At 52.8% G+C, this 14,599-nt stretch overlaps 1 protein-coding gene across 16 annotated transcripts in view; it reads left to right on the plus strand.

Moving 5' to 3' along the window:
• EPB41L1 (erythrocyte membrane protein band 4.1 like 1) overlaps window positions 1–14,599 on the plus strand; it is a 121,916-nt gene that overhangs the window by 80,138 nt on the left and 27,179 nt on the right. For 8 of the 16 annotated variants that reach the window (XM_059406919.1, XM_059406923.1, XM_059406927.1 and 5 more), the window contains 7 exons: window positions 181–333; window positions 1,607–1,704; window positions 1,967–2,142; window positions 4,731–4,879; window positions 5,781–5,816; window positions 8,093–8,275; window positions 11,345–11,449. In XM_059406919.1, coding sequence (XP_059262902.1) covers window positions 181–333; window positions 1,607–1,704; window positions 1,967–2,142; window positions 4,731–4,879; window positions 5,781–5,816; window positions 8,093–8,275; window positions 11,345–11,449 — 900 coding nt within the window. The remainder of the gene's footprint in view (window positions 1–180; window positions 334–1,606; window positions 1,705–1,966; window positions 2,143–4,730; window positions 4,880–5,780; window positions 5,817–8,092; window positions 8,276–11,344; window positions 11,450–14,599) is intronic. The other 8 variants (XM_059406924.1, XM_059406930.1, XM_059406931.1 and 5 more) reach the window with 3 other exon arrangements.

The raw sequence follows: 14,599 nt of genomic DNA on the forward strand, positions 1-14,599 counted from the left end.
CAGAATGAATGAATGAATGAATGAATGATGCCTGTGTAAGATTGGTGGGGGTCCTCCCCAGCACACAGGCTCTGACCCTGATCCTAAGAGGTCATCCAAAAGCAGAGCTCAGGGAGGGATTCGGGGTGCATGGCAGGCATGGCCCCCAGGCCTGCCATTCAAGGGTGTCTTCCTATGCAGGACTCCGAGGGCATCGACATCATGTTAGGGGTCTGTGCCAATGGCCTGCTCATCTACCGGGACCGGCTCAGAATCAACCGCTTCGCCTGGCCCAAGATTCTCAAGATCTCCTATAAGAGAAGTAACTTTTATATCAAGATCCGGCCTGGGGAGGTGAGCCTGCCTTGGGAACCCCTCCTTCTCACTGGAATTGTCTAGAACAGACAGGATCCTGACCGCTGAGCCTGGGTTTTTTCCTACTTAGGTTCCATGGAGAGGGTTGCTAGGTACTGGGTAAGGGGAGAGCACTCCTCTTCTGGGGCTCTCTACATAGACTTCACGCCTTAGCTGTGGGCCTACACACATGCACCACACATGTAACATACACAGACACACAGACGGGAGCACGCATAGAAAGATAACCACATATGTTCAGGTTACACAGATCAGCGATTACCTGTCCATCCATGTTCATTATCTGCTTACATGCAGTGTCCAAGTACGTACACATGCCAAAACACACGACCGCACATGGAGACATGTATATCCAGCTTCCACATCTCACCCATCAGAAAGTCCATTGGTTTGTACCTCTAGAAGAAACGCAAACCCATCTGCTTCTGTCTTCCCCCACTGCCTCAGCCGCCAATGCCACCATCTCTCACCTGCCTCTCTCCGAGGTGCTTCTCCAGGATCCCCCTGCCTCCATTGTCATATCAGGCCATTTTTCTCGTAACTGCTAAGGAGAGCTTCAAAGTCCCTTCCATCAGATCATGTCTGACGGAATCAGATCACTATCCCCCACTCCCACTCCTGCCTTAGACCTTTCAAGAGCTCTCTGGCTCGTGGGCTACCGTCCGGACCCCGCGTGTGGGCCAGCTGCCTCTCCCGCGGATCTTTGTTCCACTCCCACTGTGCTTCAGCCCTCCGGCCTTCTGACTTCCCAGGATGAGCCAAGCTCTTTCCTGCCTCCAGCTTTTGCTTTTGAGGTTCCCTCTACCCGAAATCCTCTTCCCTGCCTTCTCATATAGCTGGCTCCTTCCCCGTCCTTCAGATGTCTGCCCAGAGATCACCTGTTTAGAGGGCATCCCGAGATCACCCTTTCTAAGACAGATCCTGACCACCACCCCCGCACCTGCCCAGGCATTCTCTGTTCATTCCCTTCAGGCCCCCTTATCAGTGTCCGAAGTGATCTTGTTTACTAATTTATTATCAGAGCAAGCCCTTCTCCGTCCCTGAGAATCTTCCGTCTTGGTCACCATGGTGCTCTGCTGCTTAGCACTGGACCTGTTGCCAAGTAAGGGCTCAGTCCACTTCATTGAAGAAATAAATGAATCAATGAATAAACAGCCTGAAGTCACACATGCCCGAGAAGAGTTCAGAAAAGATGGACCAGCGGCGAGAGAGCTCTGGCCTTGCTTCTAACCCGCTGTCCTTGGTTTTGCAGTATGAGCAGTTTGAGAGCACAATTGGCTTTAAGCTCCCAAACCACCGGTCAGCCAAGAGACTGTGGAAGGTCTGCATAGAGCATCACACATTCTTCCGGTGAGCCTGCCCCTGCGGTGGAGCCCTGGGGTGGGGCCTTGGGGGCCGGGCAGAGGCCGTGAGTATACATGGATACTCTGTGATGGGGAAGCCGGAGAAGGAGCTAGGAGGGAGGGACTCCGAGAAATCCCCCCTCCCCAAGTTTCTCCTTTTGTGGGTCACTTCGAGTTGTAGCTGGTGGGACAGTGGGTTAAAAGACCTGCTGTAGTCCAGCCTTGGGCCTGGCAGCACAGGTCTAATTCCCCTCCTCCCTCCACTACAGGCTGGTGTCGCCCGAGCCCCCACCCAAGGGCTTCCTGGTGATGGGCTCCAAGTTCCGATATAGTGGGAGGACTCAGGCACAGACCCGCCAGGCCAGCGCCCTCATTGACCGGCCCGCACCCTTCTTCGAGCGTTCCTCCAGCAAACGGTACACCATGTCCCGCAGTCTTGATGGAGGTACGCCCCAGACTGGAGGTGGATAAGGGGGGCGTTTAGTGGGAAGAGGGGGCGTGCCAGCTAACGCGGGATGAACGGAGAAAGTGGTGGACACCTCACCGGTTGATTTGCACCAGGCCCAGTGGCCCAGGAGCACTTTTGTCCCCAGGCAGCCTTCGGCGGTCTCGCCCAGTCTCTGGCATCTCTCCCACTAGAACGTGACATTGCCACTCTCTGGACGCCTGCAACTTCCCTGAGTTGTGGCCTCTTGGGGTCCCAGGTTCAGCCATATGGGTTTCTGGGCCCTCTCCTTAGGATGCTTAGTGAGTCACAGATTGTCATCATGCCAGGAGAATGGTATATGGTCACTGCAGTGTGGAGCTGGTGAGGTCTTTCTGACTGGAGGCTGAGGGTTTGTTGTTCCTGGTCATTCTTTTGGTTCCAGTGAACTGATTGACATCCAGCCACATGCTGTCCTCCATGGCCCTCATTTCTGTTGAGCTGACAGGTACCCTTAATATCAACGAGAACTGGCCCTACATTGTCCTGTAGCAAGCCGACCAGGGCTTCTCAAAACATAGTCATGGATGAGCTGGTTAAACATGAAGATTCCCAGGCCTTGGCCCAGACCTGCCTCCGCACTCAGGGCCCAGGACCCTCCCCCAGGCTGTGCACACCAGAGTTTGTAGGAGAGGTTCAGAAGGCACATGGGCAGTAGGGAGATTCTGTTAGGCACATCTGAATTCAAATCCCAGCCTTCATACTCACAAGCTGCTCTGCAGACCAGGAAGTGGTCCTTAAATATCCACACGTGAACGGAGGAGAGGTCTCAAGTAGCTAAACTTTCCCTGTACCTGTTTCTTCTTCTGCAAATAAATAATGCTGACTTTGCTGTGTTACAGAGAGAACTAGGCATGATAACACCTCTCTAAGACCCCAAAAAAGTTCCTGGCACATAGAAGGACCTTAACAAATTATACCTAATAATAGTTTACGATTATTCTTGGGTTTGTAGAGGGTATCTTAAAGTAAGAGGTGGGGACTTACATGGGGGAACAGTGGATACTCCCAGAACACATGGGGGCAGGCCTCCAGGCAAGTTAGTTCTGCCCAACAAATATTTTTTGAGTATTGGAATAAGTATGGCCCTTTCCTTTGAGGAGCTTATAGAATGGTAGGTTTGTAAGCATTTAAGGCAATTCAAGCCATGGGAAAAGTATGTGCAGAATACAGAGCAGCCATGAGGAAAGAGAGATTAATTCTGTCTAGGAGGGCAGAAGGGGCTTTGCAGAGAAGGTGACAACTGTGCACGGTTTTGAAGGATATGTAGGAGTTTTCCGGGTGGTCAGGAGAGTCTGATACTTTGCTTGCAATATGAAGGCAAGGTCTGTCCCAGGATTCTTTGATTATGTTCAGAGAACATACAGTTTTGCAGAGGTTCATTTGAGGCTGAGGAAGCTCCTTTTCTCCTTAAGTGGGCACAAGGCTGAGAGCTAAGATTTGTGCAAAGGGAAAGTACAGGCTCTCTATTCTCCCCTGCAGCTTCCCTTGCTCTGCCAGGGCCTAAATGAAGCCCAGATTGTGCACGGTCATAAGGATTGGTCTAGAGGTGGTGAGGCTCATCCAGGGCGGACCAGAAGTCTGGACTCTAAGCCAGGAGACCTGGGTCTTTGTCCTAAGCCACTGAAAGGTCATCAGTGGGACCTTTCCTCTCTCAGAATCTCATATTATCCTTTGTAAAATGAGGATAAGGATTCCCATTCTAGCCATCAACACAAAGGATTGTGTGGATCAAATGAAATAATGTGCAGAAAAAGGGAACTTTGCCGAGTGAATTTATATGAATAGATAGGCTAATTATTCTCTTTTAATCTAGGCCAATCCCAAGGATAATCTGTGTTCTGGTCATTTGAATTCAGTGTTTTCCAGCCATTTTTTTCCCCACCAAGACATAATCCATGGGCATAGTCTGGGCTATGCCCAGTGCCTAGTGTAAAGCCCATCATTCTATCCCTTCTTTCCTATTCAGAGAACTACTTTGGATACCAGTAGGTGAGAAGGAGTCCCCTTGAACTTCCCCTGATTTATAAAGAGGCTAAATTATTTGCAAATCTCAGAACTTTAGCTTTCACTGCTACATAATGGTCAAGCAAGTGTCCATCACCACCACCATGACAAAAACCTCACCATTTGTGGACCAGCACTGATTGAATTGGCTTGCTCTGTGCCAGTCTCTCTTCTAAGTATTTATATATATGGAGCTTATTCATTCCTCCCCCAGCTGCCTAAAGTAGGTATTGTTTATAGATGAGGAAACTGAAGCCCAGAGAGGTTGTGTAACTTACCGAAGGTCACACAGCCCAGAAGTGATGGATTTGAGGTTTGAGCTTGGACTCTGGTGCAGTAGAAGTCAAGAGGGGGTGCGGGGCTGGGAGGTAACTGTGTGACCTGGACAAGGCTTTCTCCCCTCTCTGTGTGCTGGCTCCTGATCCCGGATGTGTCGAGGATGCCCCACTTCAGCATGGTTGGGCGGGTGGCAGGACTGGCTCCTCGTTTTTCCCCCTGGGAGAGGTCTTACACAGTCACCCGGCCATCTCTGCCCATTTTAGCGGAGTTCTCCCGCCCAGCCTCGGTCAGTGAGAATCATGATACAGGACCTGACGGTGACAAGCAGGAGGAGGATGGCGAGTCTGGGGGCAGACGGTCAGAGGCCGAGGAGGGAGAGGTCAGGACCCCCACCAAGATCAAGGAGCTAAAGGTAGGAGCCTGGCTTTCTCAGACCCTCTGACCTGGGATCAGGAGGCTAATTCTGGGTCTATCCTCGGCCTTGGCCTTGAGGTATTCCCAGTGGTGGGAGAGCACCCTTGTTCCAGGCTGTACCACGGGAAGGGCCTTGCCCAATACCTCAGCAGCTCCTCATGGTGGGTGGGAAGCATGCTGCTCTGCCTGCACCCTTGCCCTCTTTTTGTCCTGCTTCCCCACGGGGACACTTTGACCCCTAGAGGACTCCAGTGTCCTCTTGCCCAGTCTTAATTTGCCCCTTTGACTGTGATCTGGGTCCCCCTTCCTCCCCAGAGCATGACGGGGTGTCCCTTGTGGGCCCTCACAAGGATGAGGTTCAGGTGTGCTCCCTCCTGCTGCCCCACACATTCCCCACATACCTGTACACACACTCACATGGGGACACGTGGTTTCACTAGCATGCATTTGCTCACAGTTGTAGACCCCTCTTACAGGAGGGGGGTCGTGTACCCAGATGTGCACACAGTGGGCACACACATGGGTGGGGGCGCATACAGGTGTAAATGTTCCCATCAGGCAGTTGCCGCTTGGAGCACAGGCCCCTGAACACACGGGCTGACGGCGGAGGCATGAGTCCCCAGAGCCCTCACGTCCCCTCTACTGAGTGTGACTGTCTGCTTTGCCCACAGTCCCCCAGCCCCCTTCTTCACCTCCACGGGCTTGCTCCCTGCCTCCCACCCCGCCCTTTCTGTCTACCTCACTGCCCCGCGGGTGGTCCACCAGCTTCCCTGGCCTCTGCTCCCTGGGAGAGAGCCCTGTGGACTACCTGCTGCACCGTACCGGGCCAGCGCGGTGCCTCTAATCCATTTGTTCTACTGACCCTGCTGGTTCCTTCTCCTCCTCCCGCATCTCGCTAGCTGGAGCAGGAAACCACGCCGAGACACAAGCAGGAGGTACTGCATGGGACCTGTCACCACTTACCCAGCCATTCACATCCCCAGCTCATTTGTCACCATCCCATAGTTCATCCCAGGCCCATATTCTGCACCATCTCAGCTTCAGCTTTGCCTCTGCTCCTCCTCCCCTAAGGCCCCTCCCTTGTCCTCCCCACCTCCCCAACCACCCTGACTCCCCCCACCCGCATCTACCCAGCTCCCCTTCAGACCCCACCCCCTGGCCAACTGGTTCCCCGGCCCTCCCCCCACCCCTAACCAGCTTCCCACTCCGCCTCTTCCCACCACCCCATGCTTCCTCCCCATCCCACCTGTGTCCATCAGCTCTTCCAGGCCATTCCGTGCTTTTATTGGTCTCATCTCCCCTGCCCCCCCAAACCCTTCCTTAGACTCACTCATCTCCTCCCTCCACTCATCTGTGTCCTCCCTGCCCTCACCCCAAGCTTCTTTTTGTATCTCCTGGCAACCGATGTGGGAGTGGGCGTGCTGGGTGGGGGGCAGGGAGGAAGCTCCGAATGCTTCTGCCTCTTCCCAAGCTCCAGCTGTCCCTCCCTCTGGGTGGGGCCTGCTGCTCCAGCGGGGAGAGCCTCTTCTTTCCTCCTCCCTCTCCTCTTCCTCCTCTTCCTGGTGGCTTCTCTCAGCTTACTTCTCGGCTTTAACAGCTTCTTCCCTTTCGCACAGTCCCCAGCTCTTTCTCTGCACCTTCGCTGCCAGAGACGCGGGTCTCTTGGGCCTAAGGGAAGAGACCAAGGGCTGGGACCTAAGGGCTTGGCCTTGGTGTCACGTGAGCTGGGTTTCAGCCTGACCCTTTGAGGGTCGTGGGTAAGCCCCCTTGGGCCCCAGCCCCTCATCTGCACAGCAAGACATTTGGACTAGGTTTCCCCAAAACCCTTAACCTTAATCAAGGATCCCAGGGTTCCACTGCTCTCTCTCACCTCCGAGAACACTGCGAGTGCCCAGAGGCCGCGTGACAGGGTCAGGCTAGAAGGTCACAAGCCATATCTTGGGTCCATTACAGCTCAAACCTCCCCCCTTGTGCAAACTCGATCCATCCGACTTCTCCAACCTCGTTGTAAGGCCGTCCCGCTCAGGAGGGGACATGGGAAGTACAGACAGGTGTCTGGAGGGAAAGCAAGGCTTTGGTGGCATCAGTCTCCTCCCCGAGGTAACTCACACGTCTCATGGCGGATCTGCGGGTGCCAGAGATAAGCCAGGGGAAGATTTGAGCCTTTCCAAGAGCAAGCTAGTCTTCTGGGCACTTCTTCCAGAGTCTGCTCTTTTGACTTTATAACAAGCGGAGATGGTCCACTTCTTGTCCTGAGTTGAGTTGCCGGGACTCCCAACAGCCTTGCAGATAAAGGTGCTTGAACCAACAGCCCCCAGAAGCAGGCTGCTCCTCACCTGACCTGGAGCGGGTTACTCTGTCCTGCTGCACTGGCTTGAGCTCGGGCTTGGCAGTTTAATGGGGGACATGCCCCTGACTCCCGCTACCCCGGGCTCAGCTCTAGGATTTACCTCTCTCCTTCCAAGTCTCCATTTCTTCTGCCCTCTTGAAGGCCCTGCAGCACCCCTGTCTCTGGCCACAGCTCACTCTGTTTCCCCATGAGGAGTTGGTATCACAAGGTGTCCACAGGACCCTGGGTGATTAGTTAAGGTAGTAGCTCACCATAGATGGCGCTGAAAACCGTCTTTTCCTGGCTCCTGTGTGGGAGCAGGGCTCATTTTTCTGGGGATCCCTGGCTTTAGGAGTATCTGAGAAGCTCACCTCTTGGGCTGACAGGGCCCTAGACTGTGGATCCTGCTATGCACAGGGACCAGGACCCCGGAAGTCAGGGAGTGGGCCAGAGCAGCCCAGCAAACAGGGTGGGCCAATTCTCCCTGTGCCTTGGTTGTAACCAGAAGGAAGTCACCTCCATGCCCAGTTGAGAAGGGACACACAGCACCAAAGGGGACTCACCTAATTTTAGGGGATTTGGGTTGCCTTGGGGGTTCTGAGGCCGGAAGCTAGGCAAGGGGGAAAGAAAAGGTGGTGCTTGACCGGAAGCCTCCTCTTCTTAATCTTAATTGCTTTTCGTTCCTCTGTCTAACTTTAAGTGCTATGAGCACCTGTTGGGGCTAATCATCTCTGCACCGCTTGGCTCCTGGGGTGCAGTGAAGGGGAGATGGACTCATGGACGGGAATCACCTCGCTGATGTAGGGCAGCGATGGCCATGCTTATCATCCCCTGCTCAGAGCTGTTCCTCTAACCCACACTGCCCTCTCCATCCACCCCTAGTTCCTAGACAAGCCAGAGGATGTCTTGCTCAAGCACCAGGCCAGCATCAACGAGCTCAAACGGACCCTGAAGGAGCCCAACAGCAAGCTAGTCCACCGGGACCGAGACTGGGAGCGGGAGCGCAGGCTGCCCTCCTCGCCCGCCTCCCCCTCCCCCAAGGGCACCCCTGAGAAAGTCAACGAGGTAGGTCTCACCCTGAACCCCTCAACAGGGGCTTTGGGTAAAGAGGGTCGGGAAGGTTGCTGTGCACCAGCTTACACTCCTCCTCCCACCTGTGTGCCTCCCCCAGTTGCCGCATGAGGGGATGATGGGGTGGGGTGGGGTGGGGTGGGGGGCTAGAAAAGCAGGTTCTGTTGATTAGATAGGCCCCAAGTCTGACCAACAGAATCAGAATATTTGGAGCTAGAGCCCTGGGATCAGCATTTTAAACAAATACCCCCAGACGATTCTTGTGCACCCTAAACTTTGGGAATGCCAGCTGTTGTATCCAGTAACCAGATCCTTTAGTGCCTGTTGTGAAAACACAGATGGTGGGAGATGTGTGTGTGAGAGGGGGTGGTTCCCTGCTGGAAGGATCCTCAGAGCCCACTAGAGGGGAACAGATCCTCCAAGAAAATCAGACCTGCACCTCTTGCTTCAGAAAAGGATCCCACACCCACCTGCCTTTCGGAGTGGAAAGCATGGGGTGTTTTCTCAAATGCAAAAGAGATAAAGATAGGATCATGAGAATTCCTGTATTTATAATTCTAAGCTATTATTTTTAGCAGTGCTAAATCTTGGCAAGTATTTACCCCCATTTATACTTCGGTGTTTTCTCTCTAGCACTGCTGCTTCCTTGTCTCAAACCCAACTGATCTAGACTTTCACCACCTGGGTATGAATTCTGGCGCTGATTCCTGCTAGCTGGGTGACTCTGAGCTTATTACTGAATTTCTCCGAGCGTCCATTAGGCAGAGATAATAGAAGTACTGACCTTGTGGGAATGTTGTGAGGACCCAGGGAGATCAAACACACAGGAGCTGGTAGAGGGCCTAGATGCTCAATAGGGGTTTAATGGTTCATTTTGAGAGTCCTGGGACTCACAAAGAAGGGTTATTTCAAATCCGAACCACTTTTTTTCTTTTGTAAAGATTTTATTTATTTATTTATTAGAGAGAGAGAGAGAGAGAACTTGAGTGAGTGCGGGAGCAAAGGGAGAGGGACAAACAGACTCCACGCTGAGTGGGGAGCTTGACACTGGGCCTGATCCCACGATCTTGAGATCATGACCTGAGCTAACATCACGAGTCAGATGCTCAACCAACTGAGCCATCCAGGTGCCCCCCAGAACCCCTTTTAAAGTTGGAAGGATCCTCAGAACCTACTTGGTGTGAGCTCATCACTTTACAGATGGGGCACTGAGGCCCAGAATGGGAACATATTTGTTCAGTGTCAGCTGGTAGAAGAGGGGCCAGAACCTGCTTTCTTTGTATCCTGGCCGTTGTATTTGCTGTTACATCACAGCTGCTGGGAGCAAGACCAAATCATGGGAAGACCAGGATAGAGTCAACTGTGTACGTACTGCCCTCGAATGCTTTGAAATTTGGTGATGCAGTCCTGATCTAATAAGTGAACATTTGATTGATGCCAGATAACAGGGCCTCACTGGGGGAGGCTGCTGTGTTAGTTTCACTGGCTGGTGATTCACAAAATCACCAGGGATCCTTTGAGGGCCTTGAAGTCCAATGCCGTGGAAGGAGGGCCAACCTGCTTCTGTTGAGGGCCTCTGGGGTCACCCCTGGCACTCTGGACTGGGCCATGGGGGCCGGTCCACTCCTCCTGGGTACAGGCCCCACTCCTCCTGCCTGGGAGTCTTAACCAGAGTGGCCTGGTTGGGGATGAGGAGGGATGCAGAGGCTTTTGAACCAGTGGGACTCCTGCAGAGAAGGGCAGGATGAGCCCTGGGGAGATGGGCTGGGACGCTTCCCGTGCCTCCGAGGAGCCTGACTTGGGAGTGTGCCCCACCTGCTGGTCATAGCTGGAACTGCAAGAAGATGGGTCTTACTCAAAGGTGGGGTCTGTTTCAACACTTGCCCCTCACTGTTACCCCAAGAGGTGTAGTCCACTGCTAGAAAGAATTCTGGTTTAGGAGATCACCTTGGAGCTATGGGCCATTTGACTGGTTACAGGCCCCACGGGCATTTATAGGCCCTTGAAGATTTGGGAGATGGGGAGAAGCTGTAGGCAAAGACTGGACTGGCTTCTTAGGTGAGTGATATCACCTTTCTGAGCCTTGCTGCTAGTCAGCACGCCTAAAGGGAGACCAGAATTGCCATTGCATAGGATTTCTGGGAAGGCTGAGTGAAATTATGGGTATAAAAGCACTTTATAAACCAGAAAGTGCTGTACAGTCATGGGGCATTGCTGATGGTGACTGGAATCCCTGATTGGGCTGGCAAAGGGCTCTCCTGCGGGGATGTGTCATCAGAGATCCTAGTGGCTTTCTCTTATATTGTTGGGCCTCATCTGAGCCAAGGGGAAAACAGTAGGAACTTAAATCAAAATAAGGACTCCAAACTTTTTTTGTTGTTGTTTTAAAGATTTTACTTATTTGAGAACGAGAGCAAGAACATGAGCAGGGGGAGGGGCAGAGGGAGAAACAGACACCCTGCTGAGCAGGGAGCTCAATGTGGGGCTCGATTCTAGGGCCCCAGGATCATGACCTGAGCTGAAGGCAGACGCCTAACTAACTGAGCCACCCAGGTGCCCAGGACTCCAAACTTTCAAGAAAAGTTCCCATTTGCCAAACCTGGGTTTTCATTTCAAAGATGACTTTTTGAGGGGCTAAGAGCCCAATTGCAGGATTGAACCATAGCCTAAACCAAAAACACCCAGGGCAGACTTGGAATCGGAGTCTGAGTGGTATGGCTCCTCGGCCTCCTGATTGAGAGCCTCTTGAACGAAAGTGGTATGTTTCTGCACCCTCTTCAGCGAGGGCAGGGAGAGAAGGGTCCAAAGGCACAGTGCTGGCTGGCAGCTGACCGTGGGCCTCCATCTCTTAAGGGGCCACAAGGGGCAACTCTTCTCTCTCTTGTCCCACTGGCTTTCTGACCTAAGCCACAAACTCCAAGGGTGTGGGGTTTACAAAGCTGGGCTATTTACGGGCTCTGTGTGTGTGTCTCTCCTGCTCCTCTCTCTCCCTTTCTTCCTTTCTCTGTCTCTCCTTCCCTTCCTCCCTCTTCCCTTCCCTCCGGCCCCGGGCCTCCCCTGCAGTCCCGGAGGACCCAGGACACCTCTCCACAGGACTTGGCACCTGAGCCTGGGACGGCCACAGGCTGGGAAGTGTTCACTCAGAAAAGCCTCGCAGCGTCTCCTGAGGTTACTGTCAGCACTTCCCCACCCACACATAGCGACCCTAATGGTCTCAAAGAGACCCCCTTCTCTGGGGTGAGGGGGGTGGACCAGGCTCTGCCATGCAGGTCGAGCAGTGGGTAGCCCTTGTATCCCCATGCTGTGACAAATGACTGTCCCCATGCCAGGGATCCATAAAGGGCCGGCCCCTCCCTCGTCCATTGTTTCTCAGGAATCAGGACTGAGATCATATTCTGGAAAGACAGGACAAATATGAGTCTGGCTCTGGCTTCACAGGGGAGGCCGGAATGTTCTTCCCTTGGGCCCTCCTGACTTTAGAGGCAGGTTCTGACATCTAAGCTTGAGATCAGGGGTCATCACCCCTAAATGCCTTCTCCACTAGGGTCTTTTCTCTGTTTAGATGCCTGGGTGAGGTCTAACAGTGGCTCTGTAGGGAATGGTCCTACATTCATCCTTCACCTTTGTCTTCTCCAAACTCTTGACAGGCAGGCAAAAGTGGGTATCTGCTCTAAGGAGCTTCCTTGGGGTTGAAGAGATGCTGGTCAGGCCAGAGTTCTAACGAGGAAGGCATTACTTCTGCACCCTGGACAGCAGCCGGAAGAGGGCTCTTGGGACTTGTGTCCTGCTAGGCCTAGAATCTAGGCCTAGGGATGGAGGGCTGCATCTCCCTCTAGGCCGACAGCTCAGGGGTTGTCACGATTAGACAGTGCTGACAGACCATCTGGGTGGAACTTCCTTCTCCCTGAGATCCGAACCTCCGTGTTATGCATATTATGTATGAGGGCATCTCCCTTTTTTAATTCCCATGGAAAAATTTTCTAGCTCCTGAAAATATGCCAAAACAGTAAGAGACATGAGTCAGTGACATAAGTGGTAAGACAGAAATCACAGGTCTACTCAATTTTTCCTCAGTGTAAAAATCAACCATCAGCACTCTTTCTTGAGAGGAGTTGGACAGGAGTCAGTAGCCTCCCAGAGTTAGGGAAATAGTGAGGCCCCAGAACACAGAGATGCTCCTAGAGCAAAGGACAGTTGCCTGGACTCATTGTGGCGAGGAGGGGCAGTGATAGGGGGCAACAAGCGCCCTTCTTCAGCATCCCTGCAAATTGTCTTTCCAGCGACTCCCACAGAGGGTGCTCTTGTGGTTCTTCACAGGGAACCAATTTGGCTTCAGTCCCTACTGGGAAGTTTTCATATTGAATTAAAATCTGCCCTTCTGAAGTACCTGTCCGTGGGCCTCGCTGTGCCCGCTGCTGCCCAGAGATCCACTGGGCATCCTCCTGCCTGGCATCCTCCTCCGGAGTTCAGCACCTCCCCTCCCCCTGAACATTGCTTTCTTCAAAGATGTTTCTCCCAGGGTGTGGTTTCTAGAGGGCTCCTTGTCCTGCCTCCCCTCTTCGGGGTGTCTTCTGTAAAGAACAGGGCCCAGAATGTGGCCCAGAGCCCCAGGTGGTGACTGAATAGTCCAAAATCCGCAGAATCGGCTGGTTGGAGACTTTCTGTTTTTGGAGGCTTGCGTGTGGACAGAACTGGTCTGCGTCCTCCTCCGGCTTTTTCTCCTTGCTGCAGTACCTCCATCTGGTGGCAGGGGGCGCTCTGTGCAGGTTCTGAAGGTCCTCGGGCTCAGGGGACCCAAGCAGGGCTAGCAGATATCATTCCATCTCCCATCCTGGAAGGGGGTCTGGACGGCTTTCAGACCAGCCCCCAGGGGCAGGTGCAGCACCCCCACACACACACCAGGGCTTTGGTGCCAGTGGAGGTTTTCTCTCTTTTGTTCAGTCTTTTTTTCTCTTCAGGATTTTCACTTGTTAAAAGCAGAGCAGCTTCTTCCCTTACCGCACACTCTGTGATCTGTGCAATGGTGATTGCTCTGCAAACCTCAGTTTCCCCTTTGGAAATAAGGACAATAGTACCTGCTTCACAGGTTGCCATTTAGATTACATTTAATCGCCTTAGACAAAGAGCTGGCATTGTCTGGCAAAAATTAACTAAATAGAAGTACATGTTTCCTTTTTTCTTCCTGTGGAGTCTTTCTTTCTATACCGGACTAGTTCCCACCCCACTCAGCCTACCTTCTAAGCTACTAGTTTCTAGTTAGACTTGGGGCAAGCATATTCCAGAAGGGGTCTCCCTGACCATCTTTGGCCATCATTGCCAGACTCATGACATCAGGACAAGTGGAGACGGGAGCTTCTGAGGGCCCCTGCTTCGCCAGTAGAAGAGAAAAGAGACGTGGCTTCTACAAGCTCTCGAGGCACTTCTCTCTGGGATGGCTCAATGGTGTTGTCCTGAGGCTTAGCAGCCTGAAGCAAAATACCAGAAATCCTATGCCTGGGCTTTCCTCTTTCCTCTTACCTCTCTTGCCTGTTGGCAGGATTCTTTCAGTGAGGTTTGATTCCCTGAAAACCATAGAGATTTTGCTAACATGGATTGAGGGAGTGGAGGTAAGAGAGTTTACAGTGCTCCCTGAACCTTCCCAGTCCTTCACATCTTATGGGCTCTGACAGACGACTCGCCAAGTCATAATCGGCGTCAGAGCCCAGGTATTTACATCTCTCCCCTCCGCTGGAGGTGTCACTCTGGCATAGCTCACTAGGGATGCACTTTGCAGAACTTGGACTCAAGAGACTGGATTCTAGACCTGCCTTTGCCCCCAGCTCACTCTCTGGCCTTGGACATGTTGCTTTCCTTTTCTAGGCCTCAGTTTCCATATCTGTGCCATAAGGGGCCGGAGTCAGAGCAAGGATTTCAAAGGAGGGTGGTACCTTGGCACGGGGGCAGCCGAGGCCTCCAGCTTCCAACATGGCGGCCTGTCTCTGGCTTATGTATTGGACATTGAAGTTTTGTTTTTGTTTTTTTTAAAGATTTTATTTATTTGACAGAGGGAAATCACAACTAGGCAGAGAGGCAGGCAGAGAGAGAGGAAGGGAAGCAGGCCCCCTGCTGAGCAGAGAGCCCAATGTGGGACTCGATCCCCGGACCCTGGAATCATGACCTGAGCGGAAGGCCCGGCTTAACCCACTGAGCCACCCAGGCGTCCCGGACATTGAAGTTTTAAGTGAAGATGGTATTCTGTGGCTGCAAGATTAGAATGCCAATGGCTTTCTGGCTTTTTTTTTTTTTTTTTAACACTTCTGAAGTCTGTTGTTCCCCCTG

This window comes from Mustela nigripes, chromosome 7, assembly GCF_022355385.1.
Source record: "Mustela nigripes isolate SB6536 chromosome 7, MUSNIG.SB6536, whole genome shotgun sequence".
In the NCBI taxonomy this organism is placed as follows: domain Eukaryota; kingdom Metazoa; phylum Chordata; class Mammalia; order Carnivora; family Mustelidae; genus Mustela; species Mustela nigripes.